This window comes from Octopus sinensis, linkage group LG8 (genome assembly GCF_006345805.1).
Source record: "Octopus sinensis linkage group LG8, ASM634580v1, whole genome shotgun sequence".
In the NCBI taxonomy this organism is placed as follows: Eukaryota; Metazoa; Mollusca; class Cephalopoda; order Octopoda; family Octopodidae; genus Octopus; species Octopus sinensis.
The window spans coordinates 17730264-17748934 of NC_043004.1; the positions used below are offsets into that span (position 1 = coordinate 17730264).

The 18671-nt window shown below is 34.5% G+C and overlaps 1 protein-coding gene across 2 annotated transcripts in view; it reads left to right on the forward strand.

Annotated features, from left to right (window-relative positions):
- The window catches only part of LOC115215156 (visual pigment-like receptor peropsin), a 411604-nt gene that overhangs the window by 253066 nt on the left and 139867 nt on the right, over nucleotides 1-18671 (forward strand). For both annotated transcript variants that reach the window (XR_005000308.1, XM_029784329.2), the window contains exons 2-3: nucleotides 8577-8739; nucleotides 15048-15175. Coding sequence is in view for 1 of the 2 variants with exons in the window: in XM_029784329.2 (XP_029640189.1) it covers nucleotides 8577-8739; nucleotides 15048-15175 (291 nt within the window). In the remaining variant the exon portion in view is untranslated. The remainder of the gene's footprint in view (nucleotides 1-8576; nucleotides 8740-15047; nucleotides 15176-18671) is intronic.

The window sequence follows — 18671 nt, forward strand, 5'->3', positions numbered from 1 at the left end:
ATATATAAATAAATAAATAAATAAATAATTAAAAAATAAATAAATTAATTAATTAATAAACAAAATAATATATAATATAAAAAAATATACATTCATATATATATATATCTATTTGTATATATATATTAAAAATTTATAAGTTAAATTATTTTAATATTTTTTTAATTTTTAACTTTTATATTTTAAAAATAATTTTATGTATTGGCTTATGTTTTTCACTGTTTGATTTGCCTAATAGTGGTTTTATCTCTAATTTAATATAATATAATATTTATACTATAAAATTGGATTTATCCTAAATCTAATTTTTCCCTGTAAGTTTGGATTTATTCCCTAATATTATTATTATATTATATATATATATATATATATATATATATATATATATTATATTACATTCCCACACCGGGACTGCTATATTAGGTGGGCAAATAGTCTTTACTTTATATATATAGGTTAGTAGAGTTAGTGTTTGGAATAACCGTCTAAGGGATAAGAATATTCGTTTTTACTACCCGGTATAAATTACCTGCGTTTAACCCTGGACTTACATATTCAAGCATATTATGCTCGTGGGATACAGGCAATAACAAAATAAACAAGAGTTTATCAGGAATCAAATTTAAATTAAGCAGAAAATGGAAAAAATACTTGAACAAAAACATTGACTATCATCTATTAATATTTTTTAATACAAAACTTTATCACATCTAACAGCCGTTTCTGCTTCCATTGTTCCTCAGAGCTGTAAAACAAAATTCTGAGAATAATATTCGTCATATTCCATAGCACATCCGATTTGGTACATCGAGTTTCATCAGAGTGAAGTAAAATGCATAAACTAAAAGAAAGGAGCCTCGAGATGAGAAAAGAAGGCTTAATATATTTGAATCATACCATTTTTCAGTCGTTGAGCAAATGACAACTAAAAATTAATTGGTGGGTTAATCTTTCTTTAGGGGTAACTGGGTGTAGAAATAATAAGAATAAAACAAGTACTTTAAGATAACGGGATTCGCCAAAAGGTCTAGAAAAATATAGTACTTAAGATTTCGTAATTAGTACTAATTAATATTTATCCAAATAACATGCCCATAAATTAATTACATTAATATACTTGCTTATATATTATAAAGACCAACTATCTATTGTCCGTAATGGGATTTGAACAAAGTTCAGCCATCAATATAATTGGTCAGTTAAATTTAAAAACCAAAGGGCGAGCTATTAAGACCATTATAGTGGTAGATGTAAAAAAGTCGTTAAAAAAAAGTAAAAGTATGGAGAAGTAGCAAATGTTATAAGTGGCCCAAGGTCGCTTGTGACGTTATAAATAAACCAACCAAACATGTAAACAAGCACTATGCGGCAGAAGGTACTATGGTCAAGGGACAGACAACCGTTAAGCGGAGGTAATGGCTAGAACATTGACCGTCAATTATATAATTATAATACTAATTCTATCTTCTGATATAGCCACCACAGTTTCAAACGATGATCTTATTAGACAAACAGTAATTGTCTAAACATTCCTAAATACATTCAGTCTAGTCGACCTATGAGAAGGTACAAGTACAAATCTCCAAGTTAATTAAATGATTACAATTGAATCACTTGCGGTTCGGCAAAAGCGATCGATAAAATAAGAATTAGATTTACAAAGAATAAGTCATGGGATCGATTTGTTCGATTAAAGGCGGTGCTCCAGCATAGCCGCAATCAAGAAGACCGAAACAAATAAAAAAATAAAAGAATATGTATATAGTCAACAGATGACCTTCAGAGATTCTCTCTTAGCAGCGCTCAAATGATTCAAACATAGATTCCGCTGTCTGTACAGAGGTTCAATTCCACGGGGTAAAGGCTGGCTACAAGAGGGATCAAGTTGAGCAGATATGGAGGCAGTTATGCGGATAAACATATTAGATTTATTAAATATAACAGTTTGGGTATGAAATACAAAATATTTATATAAGTACACATGCAAAACGAGAGGAAGCAAAAGGTGGAGAGTTGTTGAACGATGAACATTCAAGTATAAATATATAAGATTCCATCTTTGAAATTATCTGCATTATTATCTGAAATGTAAGATCTTTTCTACCCTGACGACGGAGGCTCGGTTTAGTCAATGTTGTTTGCTTCCATTACGACTCCATATTGTGATTAATTACATCTATCAACATTATTATGGATCTCTGAGCCCCTAGAAACAGCCGATGGACTTATAACAACATTCATCTTCCCCGTTAATTTTCTCTGTCGTTTGTGCCTTGTGTAATATATATGTATATATTTCCCAAACAACTTTGGATATATATATATATATATATATATATATATATATACAATACATATATACATACAATATTAGATATGTACATATATACACAAGGGCACTACACGAGCACTAACTTCGCTAATGAATAGAAGTAAAAAATACTTCTGTACCACCGAATAGTCACAAGTCCATTATAGACTTGATAGGAAAAAATTTCAGTGAACAATTATAAAGTCTTACCTCTACTGGGTCAGAACAAGTAAATACTGGTCAACTTGGTACTGGTTTCGAAATTTAGCATCAAATAGGTGCCTGATTTCTCATCAGCCAAAGTTTGCCAGCTAATTACTATTAAAATTCTGCCCCTGTACGGCTGATAATTCACTTGCCACTCGTGATGGTATTTTAATAATACCATCCCTCTCTCTCTCTCTCTCTATATATATATATATATATATATATATACGTTTAAATATTTATTGGCTAAATTGGCAATATGACCATTCCGAAATATAACAATATATATATATATATATATATAGATAGATAGATAAGAAAGTTTGTTTGGTATTTCTTTAAAAAGTATAAAATTATATCATTTTAAGGAAAGGAAAAAAAATTTTTCCAATATTCTCCAGACATTTTGACGCAAATATATATATTTTTTAACATTTAAGCCTTCTGTCGTTTTTTCACTCTTTACTATTTTCTTATATATATATATATAAATTTTTTTCGAAAAATTTTATCCTATATTAGATGTAAATTTAATACTATTCACTTCCGGACTCTCTCACTCTATGAGAATTTTCAGTCCGATCACACGTGTCTCGAAGTGTGCTAGAGAATTTCTATTTTGGATATATTTGAGGTACTTAAGTATACACATGACTTAGTGTTTACTTCTTTCATGGGTATAAGTAAGTATTTCATTTATTTCTTACCGTTTATATCGCTGACGAGGAGAAAATTCTTATGAATTAACTCTGAAATCGGGACCGATACGATAATAACGGAATTTTTAAGAAATTTCTGTCAGTTTACTTCGAGACACGTGCTTATGGTGATGAATTATATGGTTATTGACGATTTAAGTCTATTTTCGGCATATTTGGCATTAGAAATTTTTCCTTTTGCCTTTGTTTATATGTTGTGTGTATATAATATATATATATATATATATGACCTCCCTTGTTCGAAGGTTATAATGGACACAGTTTGTGTGTCAAATAGCTAGCTTAAGGCGATGGCCTCATGGAGCTAATCAGCGACAGCTTTAGTCTTATATCTATAAGACTGCCATATTAATATGGCGATAACAATTAATTTCCAGTAACGCTGCCGTAATCTCTTTTAGAGAGACTTAGTAATTTTAATATTTCTATTATATATATATATATATATATATATATATATATATATATATATATATATATATATATATGTATTGCTCAGCTGGAATCTATTTTCGCGACCCCGAAAGGACGAAAGACAGTATTGTCCCATCGGAATTTGGACACAAAACGTGAAGGCTCGATAAAATAAGTTGCAGTCTTGCAAAGGGGCTGATATGATCGATGATTCCCTTGCCCTAAATTGCCAGAAATAGGTAGTCGTTTTGGGATTTTGACGTAGGCGCAGACGAAGCTGTGTGATTAAGATGCTCACTTTTCAACAACGTGGTTTCGAGGTTCAATCCCACTTCACAACTATCTTGAACAAGTATCTTCGTCTATACACAAGTATCTTCGTTGCCTTGTGTGAATTGTGAATTTAAAAGACAGAAACTGTGTTGAAGCCCTTCGTGTGTATATGTATACACACGCATATATATTTCTTATACTTCTTTTATATGTTTCAGCCCAAAGACTGTGGCCATGCTGGAGCACATGTATGTCAACAAACACACACACAAAGATATGTATGCGATTTCAGCAATACGCTGAAATTGATTCAATAAGCCGCCAAAACTCTTATTAAATTTAGTTTTTGTTCCAGCGTTAGAATCAGTCGTGTCAAAGAATAAACATTGAAACCTCCAAGAACTTGAAATTCCAACCTTAACAAGTATGGGAGGTTGTACTGATTGTCATGTATGTGTATATTTCTATCTAAAGGCAAGTTCTTGAACATGAGAGCTAATCAAAAACTTGAATTTAAAAGAGAAATGATATTGAATTTTCAGCAAATTAATTTTTTTAAAAAGTTGTTTCCCTCTTTTAAACAAAATGTTGAACAGGTATTTAGAAAAAAAAATGATATTTCTCTCTATTAAACTAAATAATAGAAATGATAAAGTTAGTCGAATATTGAAGCACTACAAGTAGCTAATGCAGTTTCGTGTTACATCTAACTTTATCTCAATTATTTTTTTATCCCTAAAATGTTCAGTTGTTCTGTATTATACTCGTGTTTGCTACAATTTCAGAAATCCAATCTTATTTTCAATCCGAAGCTTCCGAAATAACAAATAATGATTTCTGAAAGGAGTAAACAAAAAGGAAGAAAAATAGGAAAAAAAGTGATATTCCATAATTGTCTCATGTAATCTCAAGGGAATATTCATCCAGTGATGTGTTCCAGTAAAATCTAATTGACGTGTCTAAGAGTAGAAAGATAACACTTCTCAAAGAATATCTTCTGAGGATTCTCTTCGTCTCTTTTTCTATTTCTAAATCTTTATGCTTATTTCTACCGTTTACTTGGTTTCTATATCGCTATTAAGATGCTTGGTATATAAAATGCTATTAAGCAATTATTAGGATGTGATCTCTCTCTCTCTCGTCTTCTCTCCCCTATTTCCTCTCTGTTTATGTATGTGTATATATATATATATATAATATATATATATATATGTATACACATATACATATCTATATACACACACACACACACCACACACACACACACACACACACGCACACACACACACACACACACACACACACACACACACACATATATATATATATATATATATATATATAAGTTATGAGGGGACATACCTTTTTGGGGTCATTGCTACATTTTTGCTAATTCTGTATAATCTTTGTTTCAGAAAATAATAATGGCAGACCCTCAGCTTTAAGAAATGAAGAGGCATGCTATTATTGTGATTATAAAGGCTGAGCATAGCGATTTAGAAATATTTCGATGTTTTAAAGTTGCCAGATCTTTCGTTTACAAAGTTTGTAAGGAGCTAGCGACTGAAGATGGAAACGTATCACCAGTATCAAAGCCTAAAAAGCATTCTACTTGCTCTGAAATCATCAGAACACCCGAATTCATCCAACAACTTCAATAAGCCCTTGATTACAACCCCAGAAAGTCCATGAAGTCAATTGCAAAAGATTTCATGTGTCTGAAGGAACAGTCAGAAATGTTGTTTACGAAATTAGGAAAGTTCAATTTGTTAGAAAAAGCAAAAGAAAATCACTACATCAGATCTAAAAGGTTCTTAAACAAACTGAAAAATCCAGCAGAAGAAGATTTGATTTGGTTTTTCTCAAACGAGAAAAACTTCGATCAAGATAAAAAAAGTTAACAGAAAAAATGACAGAGGGTTATGTGCAGACTTTTCTAAAGTTCCAAGTGTTATGCATGCAAAATTTCCTGCAACTGTCATGGTTTTACGGACTGTCAGCTATGAAGGACATGTGATGCCTCCATACTTCTTTCCACAAGGCCTTAGAGTTAACTCTGTCGCCTACATTGAGGTTCTGGAAACAATTGTTAAGCCCTGGATAGGTCAGTGTATGCAATAGAAGGGCGTGTGTGGTTCATTAAGACACTGCACTATCACACATGGCTCTAGTAAAAGGAATGGATGGCTGAACATTTTCATGACCACATAACTCCTAACATTTGACCTCCTAATTCCCCAGATCTCGATCCATTGAACTATTACATGTGAAGCGTTGTTGAGAGAGGTCAATGAACATGCCCATAACACCAAAGATTTTTTGAAAGCTACCATAGTCAGAGCAATGTCCAAAATGAACCAGGATCACTTGATTCGAGCTTGTAGATGATTTAGATCTCATATAGTAGTTGTTGAAGCTGAACGTGGCTTTATTGAATAACATTATAGAAAAGAAGGTTTATTTTTATCTTCATAGGATTTTTCGATAAATTAAGTTATCATATATATGATATGTTATCATATATGAATTTTATAATCATAAATCTGTTCTCAAATATCTTACGCATCCTGTATATAGGAGTAAATGTAAAGACAAGCAAGTTAGGCAATTCGATATATGAAAAATATTAACTACATTATTAACCCTAACCCGAAATCTATTTTCTTCTCTCACTACTCTCTATCTAACCCCACCAACTCCTAATACACTTACTTCTCCATAAAATCATTCCATCTTTAAACTTCATTCTATCAACACCTCAAATGTAAAATTCTTCCCTGGAGACGGAGGCTGGTGGTATTCGATGATGAAATCAATTTACAATCATTATTTTGGACAATCAAGCCCCCAGAAGCAGCTATTGGACTCGTAAAACTTTTACTCAACCCCTTTAATTCCTGATATCATTTATATTCTGTGTAAATCGGACTTTTTTATATGCATACATACGTATATTTTATGCATTAGACGTATTTAATATTTTTTGTATATCAATTTGTTTCACTAGCTTGTCCTTGCGTTTACAACTTTACCCGTTCAAGTTCAAATCTTTTGAGCACTACGAAGTGCACTCTATACAGAGAATACTTGTCCTATCTATCTATCTATCTATCTATCTATCTATCTATCTATCTATCTATCTATCTATCTATCTATCTATCTATCTATCTGTCTGTCTGTCTGTCTATCTATCTATCTATCTATCCATCTATCTATCTTTCTATCTCCTGTTGCTCAAACGTGACCATCGTCCATCTTTCCTTTCCTCACGTGACCATCTTTCCTTTTCTGCACGACGTTCAAAGGACTGGACGTTTTTTCTCTCTCTTCTATCTCTTCTCTTTCGAGAGAAAATATTTCTACCAGCGTTCACTATTTTCCTCTCTTCGTGGTCTAACGACACTTCATGTTTGTTTTCGTTCAGTTTTCTAGTATGTCTTCACTGTTCTGTTTTTACCCCAACTTTGACCCTCCATAAATCCTAAATTTTATTTTAGAATTTATGGGAGCAACTGTCTTTGAAGACTCATATTGTCGTTGAATGCTCGAAATGAGGAGTAGATAGACAGCCGACAACTGATGAAGGGTCGTTTCTCTCTCTTTACTTGTCCTGTTTTCTATTTTTCTCTCTCGTTGCTTACGTATTTAACTCATTTGTCTACGTATTTCATGTTGTTTACACAGTTGGTGACGTCTTGTACCCATATATGCATATATATTATTTATTATTATATATACATACATATACGTATACACACACATGTATGTATGTATGTATGTATATGTATGTATGTATGTATGTATGTATGTATGTGTATGTATGTATGTATGTATGTATGTGTGTGTGTACTTATGTATAAACCTTTTCGGCAAAATTCATAATATATTTAGCGTGAATATACTTTATTCTGAAATAAAGTAACTTCTAGCCTGTTGATTTTTATTTCAGAGGACGTCTCGGTGACAGTCCATGCTTAGGTGTAATTGCATCAGAATAACTTTGTACATTTGAAAAATACGATATAAAATTATTCTCTTTTTACAGAAACGGAATCGAATTCCTCGAAGTGGCAACGTAGTGTTATGTAATCCAATAAAATCAATACTTAACATTTCTTTATTATTCAATCAGGGAAAAGAGGAAAATTAGCAGAACCAATACAGTAAGGGACAAAAGGTTTTGCGTTTTTTACACTAATTACTCTTTTTAAAGTTATAAGTTAAATCTCACCATGATCCACATTGCCTTACATTTATATTCGATAAAATAATGTGCTAATCAAATTCTGAAGATCAATCACATCTATGACATTCTCCAACTGTCGGAGTATTGAAGTATTGAATCCATGGTAGAATTCCTTCTTTATTTAGTGACGGTGGTGTGGTCGGCCTGGGGTTATAGTAAAAGACACTTGTCCAAGGTGCTGCTCATTGAGACTGAACTCGAAACCACGCGGTTGCAAAGCTAGCTCCTTAACCACATAGCAATGCATTTTATATAATATCTAGTTTTACACTCTCTTGTCATATCAAATATATCATATGCATAACACTTTCCTTTACACAGAATTTCATTTTGACGTCAACTATCCACTGTGTTCGACTAAAAATACCTCCAATTTTCATTTCTATAATTTTCTGTTTATTGACAGGACTGATAGGAGTTTTCGGAAATGGCATTGTACTATCCATGTTCTCTATATACAAAGCATTGAGAACGCCGACCAATACGTTGTTTATTAATCTGGCTGTTAATGACATTGGGATGTGTCTTTGTCTCTTCCCAATTGCAGGGATATCAAGTTTTAAACGAGTGTAAGTTTTTGCATGTTTTCCTTATTCTCCATTTTTCTTTTCCTTATTCTCCATTTTTGTCTTTCTTCTCCAAACTTTTCATTCTATTTCTTTTTTGTTTCACTTTTTGTCTTAATTCCTTTTTTTTATAATTGATTTTATCCGCACATCGATGTCTAACGGTACAAATATACCCAGAACGCATATGAGCCACTTGGCACAGCAGTTTTGGCGCCGACTGTTTGGCATCATTGAGTAGCCGCTGACCTATTTGACATCAGACGTATTAATATTTCGTTCCCTCTTCTCTCTCTCTCTTTCTCTCTCCCTTCTCTGCCTCTCACTCTCTGTATGTGTTTATAAGTGTAAGCATACGCCTGTATGTGGGAGGAAAAGTGTCTATGTCAGTCGTGTTCAATTAGTCATTATATTTTCTCTCTCCCTTCTCTCTCTCTCTCATTCTTTTTATTTCTGTGTATATATGTATATATTTCTGCGTGTGTGCCTGTATGTCAGCGTGTTTTTGTCTCTGTGTGTATGGCTGTGTATATATGAGTGTGTGTGTGTGTGCGTTTGTCTGTCTCCGATGCCAAAATGTACCGCCGCCGTCGAGTCAGCTGTGCCAAACGATATCATTCAGAGTCATAGCAACGTGTGGTCCTAGCAATATGAAGGAAGAATACGAAGACCAGCTACAGCTGAATAGAGCAATTCTCTTTAACAAGCTGCGGGACATTTATACAACTAGGAAGGTGAAAACCAGCGGAAAATGCAACTTCGGTAACAATGATAATAGTGGACCGTATGACATTTTATGACTTTTAGTGGACTCCATTACGGATCGAATGAAAATTCATAAACTTGCTTTTAAAGGAATAATTACAATCCAATTATTGTAAAAAAACAACAACAACAACAAAAAACTGGCAATCGTTGGAGTAATGCAAATAAGCATTTAGGAAACTGTTACAATATCTTTTATGCTTTACTTATTTCGGTCATTGGGCTGCGGCCATACTGGAGCAAGGCCTTGTAATGGTCAGTCGAACAAAATGATTCCATATCACCAAATGAGAGTTTGAAAACTGATCCTGATTATTCTTTTTTTTTATTCTTTTATTTGTTTCAGTCATTTGACTGTGGCCATGCTGGAGCACCGCCTTTAGTCGAGCAAATCGAACCCCAGGACTTATTCTTTGTAAGCCTAGTACTTATTCTATCGGTCTTGCTTGCCGAACCGCTAAGTTACGGGGACGTAAACACACCAGCATCGGTTGTCCAGTGATGTTGCGGGGACAAACACAGACACTCAAACATATACACACACGCACACACACACGCACGCACACACATACACACACACACACACACACACACATACACATATATATATATATATACGACGGGTTTCTTTCAGTTTCCGTCTACCAAATCCACTCACAAGCCTTTGGTTGGCCCGAGGCTATAGTAGAAGACACTTGCGTAAGGTGCCACGCAATGGGACTGAACCCGGTACCATGCGGTTGGTAAGCAAACTACTTCCCACACAGCCACTCATACGCCTAATAGCTTTTACTATTTTCAAGCTGAAAATATTTGGAGGATCACAAGATCACTAGCGCCATTGCTATAACACGCATTATGGTCGTCTAGTTGGCAAGTTCTCTTTGCCATCATAAGGCTCTAGTTATGGTCTCATGGATTGGCACCATGGAGAGTTCGACGCAAGAGTTTTATATGACAGTGAAATACTTAACCTATCATATTCTGGCTCAATGAGTAGTTGACTCAGTTGTTCGAACAACTGAATGCTCGTCGTCGAGACCGACGGAAGTTCCACCATGCATATAATATGAAGTGTAAAATATATCAACTCCGACACTACCTATTGTATACTAGCACTATAACCCAGCGTTGCCGGATCTAGTGCTAATGATTGTTGTTCGTTGCCGGGTCGCAGTAAAAGTTTCTCACTCAATCAAGAGCTAAGTTTCTTATCACATTTCAGCCCGGGCCAGTTTTGCTGTTTATGAGCTAGTTGGAGCTTTTTATGAGAGTAGTTAATATTCATTGGACTTCGGTTTTCACACCTGAAACGGCATAATCATGGAAAATTAGCGGGACTGTGCACATGCCATTAGTCGGACAAAAAAGGAGGCAGAAGAAAGCGAAAAACTCGAATTTGACCGTAAAATAACTTATGGGCATAAGGGGTCGGTTTATCGATTTTTTAATGGCTTTCTGGAGAGACTGGAGAAATGAAAAGATCTTCACAACCACCTTCAGACAGTTTTGAAAGCCCATAGAAAATGCGAGCCTTTTACGTGAAAAACTGTGGATTTGTATAAAGGACACACAGACACACAGATACAGATACATTTTGCCGTTTATAGATATAGAGATTATTTTAGCTTTCATTGTGATCACACTTAAAAGGGTCAATGAATTTCAATGGACGTATAGTATTGCTTAAATTGCATCGTGATAGAGTCAATATTAACAATACATAAAACAGTTACACCACTTTTATTAATTATTCTTACTTTTATGATGATAGAGTATGACGTATATGACTTATATAACTATATACTGATATTACACTTTATTATAAAACTTCAATTCCCAACCTATGAGAAAGACAGATAATGATAATGTGGATCAGATGTAAAAGACTTTGATATAAAACAATGAAGTTATTGTCGTCGACGTTGTCATCGTCATCATCATAATCATCATCGTTATTGAGTGAGATAACAGCGCATGCCATCAAAGTGACACTAGGGTACAAATATACCCATCACAACATTCTTGTTGTTGTTGCTGTTGTTGTTGTTGTTGCTGTTGTTGTTGTTGTTGTTGTTGTTGTTGTTGTTGTTGTTGTTGTTGTTGTTGTTGTTGTTGTTGTTGTTGTTGTTGTTGTTGTTATTATTATTATTATTATTAATGTTTATGGTTTATGGCTACGTTCTGAGTTCAAATTCCGCCAAGGTCGACTTCGCCTTTCATCCTTTCGGGCTCAATTAAATAAGTACCACTTACGCACTGGAGTCGATGTAATCAACTTAACCCCTTTTCCCAAGATCTGAGGCCTTATACTTCCAGTAGGAATTATTATTATTATTATTATTATTATTATTATTATTATTATTGTTGTTGTTGTTGTTATTATTGTTGTTGTTGTTGTTGTTGTTATTAGTAGTAGTAATCGTAGTAGTAGTATGATGGATTTGCACAATCGTTAGAGGATCGAACAAAATGCCTTGTGATATTTAGTTACGGCTCCTTACTTTCTGAAAATAAGGTACCAGTCAAATATTGTGGTCGATTTTTTGCCTTGAGCCGAAATTTGAAACGACGATTTTTATCGCGATGGATAAGGTAGATTCATTAAAGTGTCGGACAAAAAGAGTTGCGTTATTTGTTTCTGCTCCTTTCGATCCGAGTTCAAATTTTGTCGAACATAATTTTGCTTCTTAATCCTTTAAGGTCAATAAGATAAAATGCCAGTCAAGTATTGCGATCGACGGTACTGATTCCTTCTTCTAAAAATTGTTGTCTAAATTAGAATTACGAGAACTATTTTTATTATTGGTACTGAAATTTACAACGGAGTATACCCAAAGATTTTAGCAATAGGCGCAGGAGTGGCTGTGTAGTAAGTAGCTTGCTTGCCAACCACATGGTTCCGAGTTCATTCCCCCTGCGTAGCACCTTGGGCAAGTGTCTTCTACTATAGCCTCAGACCGACCAAGGCATTGTGAGTGGATTTAGTAGACAGAAACTGAAAAGAAGCCCGTCGTATATATGTATATATATATATATATATATTATATATATATATATATATATATATATATATATATATGTATGTGTGTATATGTTTGTGTGTCTGTGTTTGTCCCCCTCCCCAACATCGCTTGACAACTGATGTCGGTGTGTTTACATCCACGTAACTTAGCAGTTCGGCAAAAGAGACTGATAGAATAAGTACTAGGCTTCCAAAGAATAAGTCCTGGGGTCGATTTGCTCGACTAAAGGCGGTGTTCCAGCATGGCCGCAGTCAAATGACTGAAACAAGTAAAGAGAGAGATCCAGATGAAGACGATTGGGCGCGATAGTTTGGACGACGAGGATTTGACACGGCTAGCTGGACAATGAATTTGTTTTGGCGATAGTGACTCTTGGGATTTGAGGCAAATATGCACGTGCGCGCAGAAATAAGTACTAACAGGTTGTATGAAAAAAAAAGGAAAGGCATTACACATTCATACAAACATAACAAAATGAGAGAGAAAGAGAGAGAGAGAAAGAGAGAGAGAGAGAGAGAAAGAGAAGAGAAATTTATTACATACATGAGATAAGTATCACTACTAGATTATTATATATTAATACTATTGGGTTGTCCGGAAAGTTCGTGCCGATTTTTAAAGGAAAGAAAAAGGTCAATAAATACTTGCCATTACATTTTAATCAACCAAATATGAGCCATTTTGTTGCACAATGCGTCTCCATCTTTCCTTTAACTTGAAAATACCCACTTCCCAGAATTGAAGTGGTTTCATGGCAAAGAATTTATCAAAGTATCTTTTTACGTCGTCCAAGGAATTGAAATTTTTTACCGTTAAGACTATTTTGCAGAGACCTGAATAAGTGGAAATCCGAAGGAGCAATATCTGGTGAATATGGAGGGAGGGGTAACACATCCCAGCCGAGCTGCGGCAATTTTTGTCTGGTCCCCCCCCCCATACACACACACAACACACATGACGATCTTGAATTGTTTCCATGAATCAAATTCACTCACAAGGGGTTGGTCGGGCCAGCGCTATAGAAAAAGATACCTGCCCATGGTGCCGCACATTGAGACTGAACCAGAAACTATCTGCTTGCAAACCAACCATCTTAGCCACACAGCCATGTCTACGCCTATGATAGAGAAGATGTTGAAAGTTATCCGTAAGTGAAAATCAAAAGGAATAAAGAAAAATGTAGACTTATAGCAGTGCAGCAAATATATCCCCGCGTAATTTTTGTCCACTCTGCAGCTAGATGTTAACTAGCTTATATGTCTGGAAGACAGTCTTGGAATAAACATAGAGGAACCTTGTGTTATTGAATATATACAAAAACATCAACACAAGGAATGTTGGTAGAACATTCCCATGAAAACTTCTGTCAAGTGTAAACATAAGAGGCGGAATATTGTTGCTTGGGATAGATAAGAAAAAAGTATGTACCGTTATAGAAGACAGCTGTGCTGCTGATGTGACCATCTCTTTCAAATATCAAAGAGAAAAAAAAGATAATTACGGATAGTTGCTTCGAAAACTTTAGTTTCTCAGATCATAAATTCACACTTATACGAATAATAATTGGTGCACTTGGTTCAGTCAATAGATGGCTAAATTGTAATCGAGATGAATTGAGATTTTCAGATGAAGAAATGAAGCAGCTAACTCGTATATCAGAAATACGTGGAGGCGCAATGGCCCAGTGGTTAGGGTAGCGGACTCGCGGTCATAGGATCGCGGTTTCGATTCCTAGACCGGGCGTTGTGAGTGTTTATTGAGCGAAAACACCTAAAAGCTCCACGAGGCTCCGGCAGGGGATGGTGGTGATCCCTGCTGTACTCTTTCAGCACAACTTTCTCTCGCTCTTACTTCCTGTTTCTGTTGTACCTGTATTTCAAGGGGCCGGCCTTGTCACTCTCTGTGTCACGCTGAATATCTCCAAGAACTACGTTAAGGGTGCACGTGTCTGTGGAGTGCTCAGCCACTTACACGTTAATTTCATGAGCAGGCTGTTCCGTTGATTCGGATCACCCGGAACCCTCATCGTCGTAACCGACGGAGAGCTTCCATCATCAGAAATACAATCTCTAAGTGGAACAGTAAAAATATGGAACACTTTTCTCAAGTTTAAAACGTGACATAGTTTTTGTTATCTACATTCAAACGATGGGGCTTTGGGTCTTTGTTAGAAACCAGAGGAAGATTTCAAATAATTAAAAACAGAAGAGATCCTACAAATATACGAGGGGGTCCAGAAAAGTCCCTGGCTGTCGCGAAAGACCTGGTTGGGGGCTCAACCTTCCGAGTTCTTTTACAGGGCTTAGAAAAAGTAAAGGACCGCTGCAATAAGTGTGTGAATCTGAGAGGGGAGTATGTTAAATGAAATCATAATTGACTGATCCTCTTTTACCCAGAGCCAGGAACTTTTCAGCAAACCCTCGTGCATGAAAAGAAAGTAGAGCATATATATAAAATGTATATTTTCTAGAAAATGGCTTGCGTACGTTAATTGACACTTCTCTTTCTTATCTTTTTCAGGTGGATTTTTGGTACAACTGGTTGTCAGTGGTATGGCTTCACAGGGATGTTGTTTGGACTAGCAAATATTGGCTTTCTCACAGCTATCAGTGTAGATCGATATTTGATCACTTGTAAATATTATATTTGTAAGTATCACGCATTGTTTCAACAATCTTGTGTTACTTTGACACAAATATTGCCTGCCAAACACCACACCCAAATATAAGCTTATGAATAAGTAGTATAATCACGATATATATATATATATATGTATTTATATAGACACACACATATGTATATATATATGCGTACGTACATATATGTATATATATATATATATATATATGTACGTACGCATACACTCATACATAAATAAATACAAACATATATGTATGTATTCGTTTTGGTGCATGTGTGAAATGTAGATTTATACATAATCGCATACATATGTAAATAATAGATATACTGGAGCATGTATATAAAAGACATACCTACATGTATGAGTTTGAAAATATTTACTATATTTAATCTTTATATATGTCCAGTGCTCGTCTAATTAATTTTTCATACACTTTATGTATATTCAAGCGACACACACTCGCACAGGCACACACACAAGCGCATACACACTCATAATTATACATATGTATATATAAAAGGCAGGATGTGTGTGTGTGTGTGTACGTGAATGTAATTTGTGCACGTCCACAAATTAGCACGCATGTCGCTCCAATTTTAAGACATTCGTTATGGCCCTAGCTGAATTTTCGTCAACTTATTTTTCCCAGAGGCACCAGCGAATAGCAGTAAAAATAAATTTTCAACCAAAACTTTTAACAATTTTCAAGTCGAAGAAATCACCATTGTTTGCAAACAGGAGTTAAGAACCCTTCTAGAGACGACTAAGTTTTTGTTAAGACTTTTGTTGTTCTTTCCATTGAGGAAAAAAGTGTTTTGTTGATTTACGGGCAACACACACACGCGCACACACACACACACACACACACACACACACACACACACACACACACACCACACACACACCACACACACACACAATAATATTCATTGTGCAAGTTGTTCAGTAAATCAATACACCAGCGCCAACATCTCCGCACTTTCTTCATTAGTTCAGCGGCGATAGGGAGAGAGGTCACATAGAACGGTAGAGTCTATATGGAGTGTTATAATAGAAAGATAGAAAAATCACAGAAAGAATTGATGAATAAATAGGAAGATAGACAGGGATAGAGGGGGGGGAGAGAAAAAAGAAAGAAAGGAAAAGAGAAAGAGAGGGTTTAGTATTCATTTTAGTGCAAATATTCATATTAATGTAGAAACATTAAGGATTTGTATGAGCAGGTCGATGGATACGGTGCGTATAGAACATATTATTATCTATGCAATACAGGCGTAGAATTCTTGCACGCCAGTCTTCGACTTGTACCTGAATTCCGTTATATGACTGTTAAAATGACGAAAGCAACAAGCAAACGATTGTTCGTTTCATACTCGTACTCCTTACAGGAATAATTCCACCTCCACATAGTAACTATCAATAGATAAGTGGATCGAGTCATTGAGAGTGAAATATCGACTACGCCTGTATATTAACTGTGACACCCACTCAGTGTCATCCAACCAACGTGTGAATCTTAAAATTGTCGACATGATGCCTGAAGCGAAAAAATACAAACAAGATCAAATCTGAGTTGAGTGTTAAACAGCAACCAAAAAGAAAAACTAGTAAATTTTAATGACAATATACACTTAACATTTGTGAGAGTTAAAAATTGTGCATAGTATTAGGCATGCTACAGAATAACTTTATTAATATTTCCTTTAATCTGTGACACCAATTACTGGAATTTGGAACGATAGCTTTTGATATAGTATCTAGCGGTTTTTAACTTGGCTTTCACTTTTATGTTATTTCAATATGTGATTAATTACCTTTGAGAATTCTTTTCAAAATTTAATGCAAATCCTGCAAAACTAGAAGTTCTTACATAACACTGAAATATAAAGTAATATAAAATGTTGCATTTATAGAGCTCTTTTCGTGACGGTCGATAACATTTAATTTTATAATAACAAAATAATTTATGAAATAATTAGGCACTATACTGTACGGCGGAATATATCAAGTTTTTTTTTTAGCCAATGTCGTATGTATAGGTGCAGGCATGGATGTCTGGCTAAAGAAATTCGCTTTGCAACCATGTGGCTTAGAATTCCGTCCTAAAGTATGACAACTTGGACAAGTGTCTAGTACTTAAGCACCAAGCTGACTAATGGCTTGTGAGTAAATTTAAGAAATAAAAAGTGTGTGGAAGCACGTCTCACACACACACACACATATATATTAATTTTGCGTCAAAAACTCGTAAAATACCATATATCATAATATGCACATGCTCAAACATCAACAAAATGCGTGTATATATATATATATATATATATATATATATTATATATATATGTATATGTATATATATGTATATGTATATGTATATGTATATATGTATATGTATATTATATATATATATATATATATATATATATATGAATAATATATGAATGAGTAAGGAAGATGCACAAGTATCAATTCATTACGACCGTTTCAAGCGACTCATTTAATTGATTAATGGAAACATTACATCATTTAAAAGAAACCCTTCTCGTCAGATGACCGCACTGACTTCCAACATAAAGGATACAACCACTGCTTTAACATATTCACATCAACAATGCAATACTCAAAATATTTACATTGTTTCTGTTGTCATATCTCTGGAAGAATGAGTTTAGAAAATAATGCATACCTTGTCAAGTCTACTATAATTTAAAGAGCAGGTGAGGAAATATTGGAGTCAGGATAAAAAGATTGGTGACCTAGTTACACTTGGAAGACAAAGTGTAGAATGTAGTTTTTAATCATTTGAAATCAATCCATTGGGATTTGTCCAATGTATTCTAGTTAATGGTGATAAATCGATTAATGTTAGACAATCTACAAAGCTCTCAATGTACTGGAACCATATATCCAGGGCGTGGGGTAATGATAAAGGAACGCTTGATGGGGAAAGGAATGATAATTGGAAGAAAGAAGGATAGGGATGGCCAATACTTATTTTGATTATCATATTAAAGGGGAATATGATGAAAATCCAAAGGAATATATAATATAAAATTTAGGGATGGAATTTAGAATCAGAGAATAAGGGAGGTAGTATATTATAACTTAGTAAATTTGCAATGTTAAAGCGAGAAAATTTAAACCAATATCTAAAACTGAGTAATAGGATACTTTAATTAGAAAAATCTTAGCGGTATTTTGTCAGTCTTTATGCTCTGAGTTCAAATTCCGCCGATGTCGACTTCGCCTTTCATCCTTTCGAGGTCGATAAATTAAGTACCAGTTGCTTACTGGGGTCGATCTAATCGACTGGCTCTCTCCCCCAGAAGTTCGGGCCTTGTGCCTAGAGTAGAAAAGAATATATATGAAAAATACATTAAGATTTTTCTTAAACATAATATATAGAAGATCAGGGTAAAACTATTCTATAATGAATGTATAACAGAATTAAATTATCATATGAATAGAAACTTATCGTATACATTTAACTAATATAAGGACGT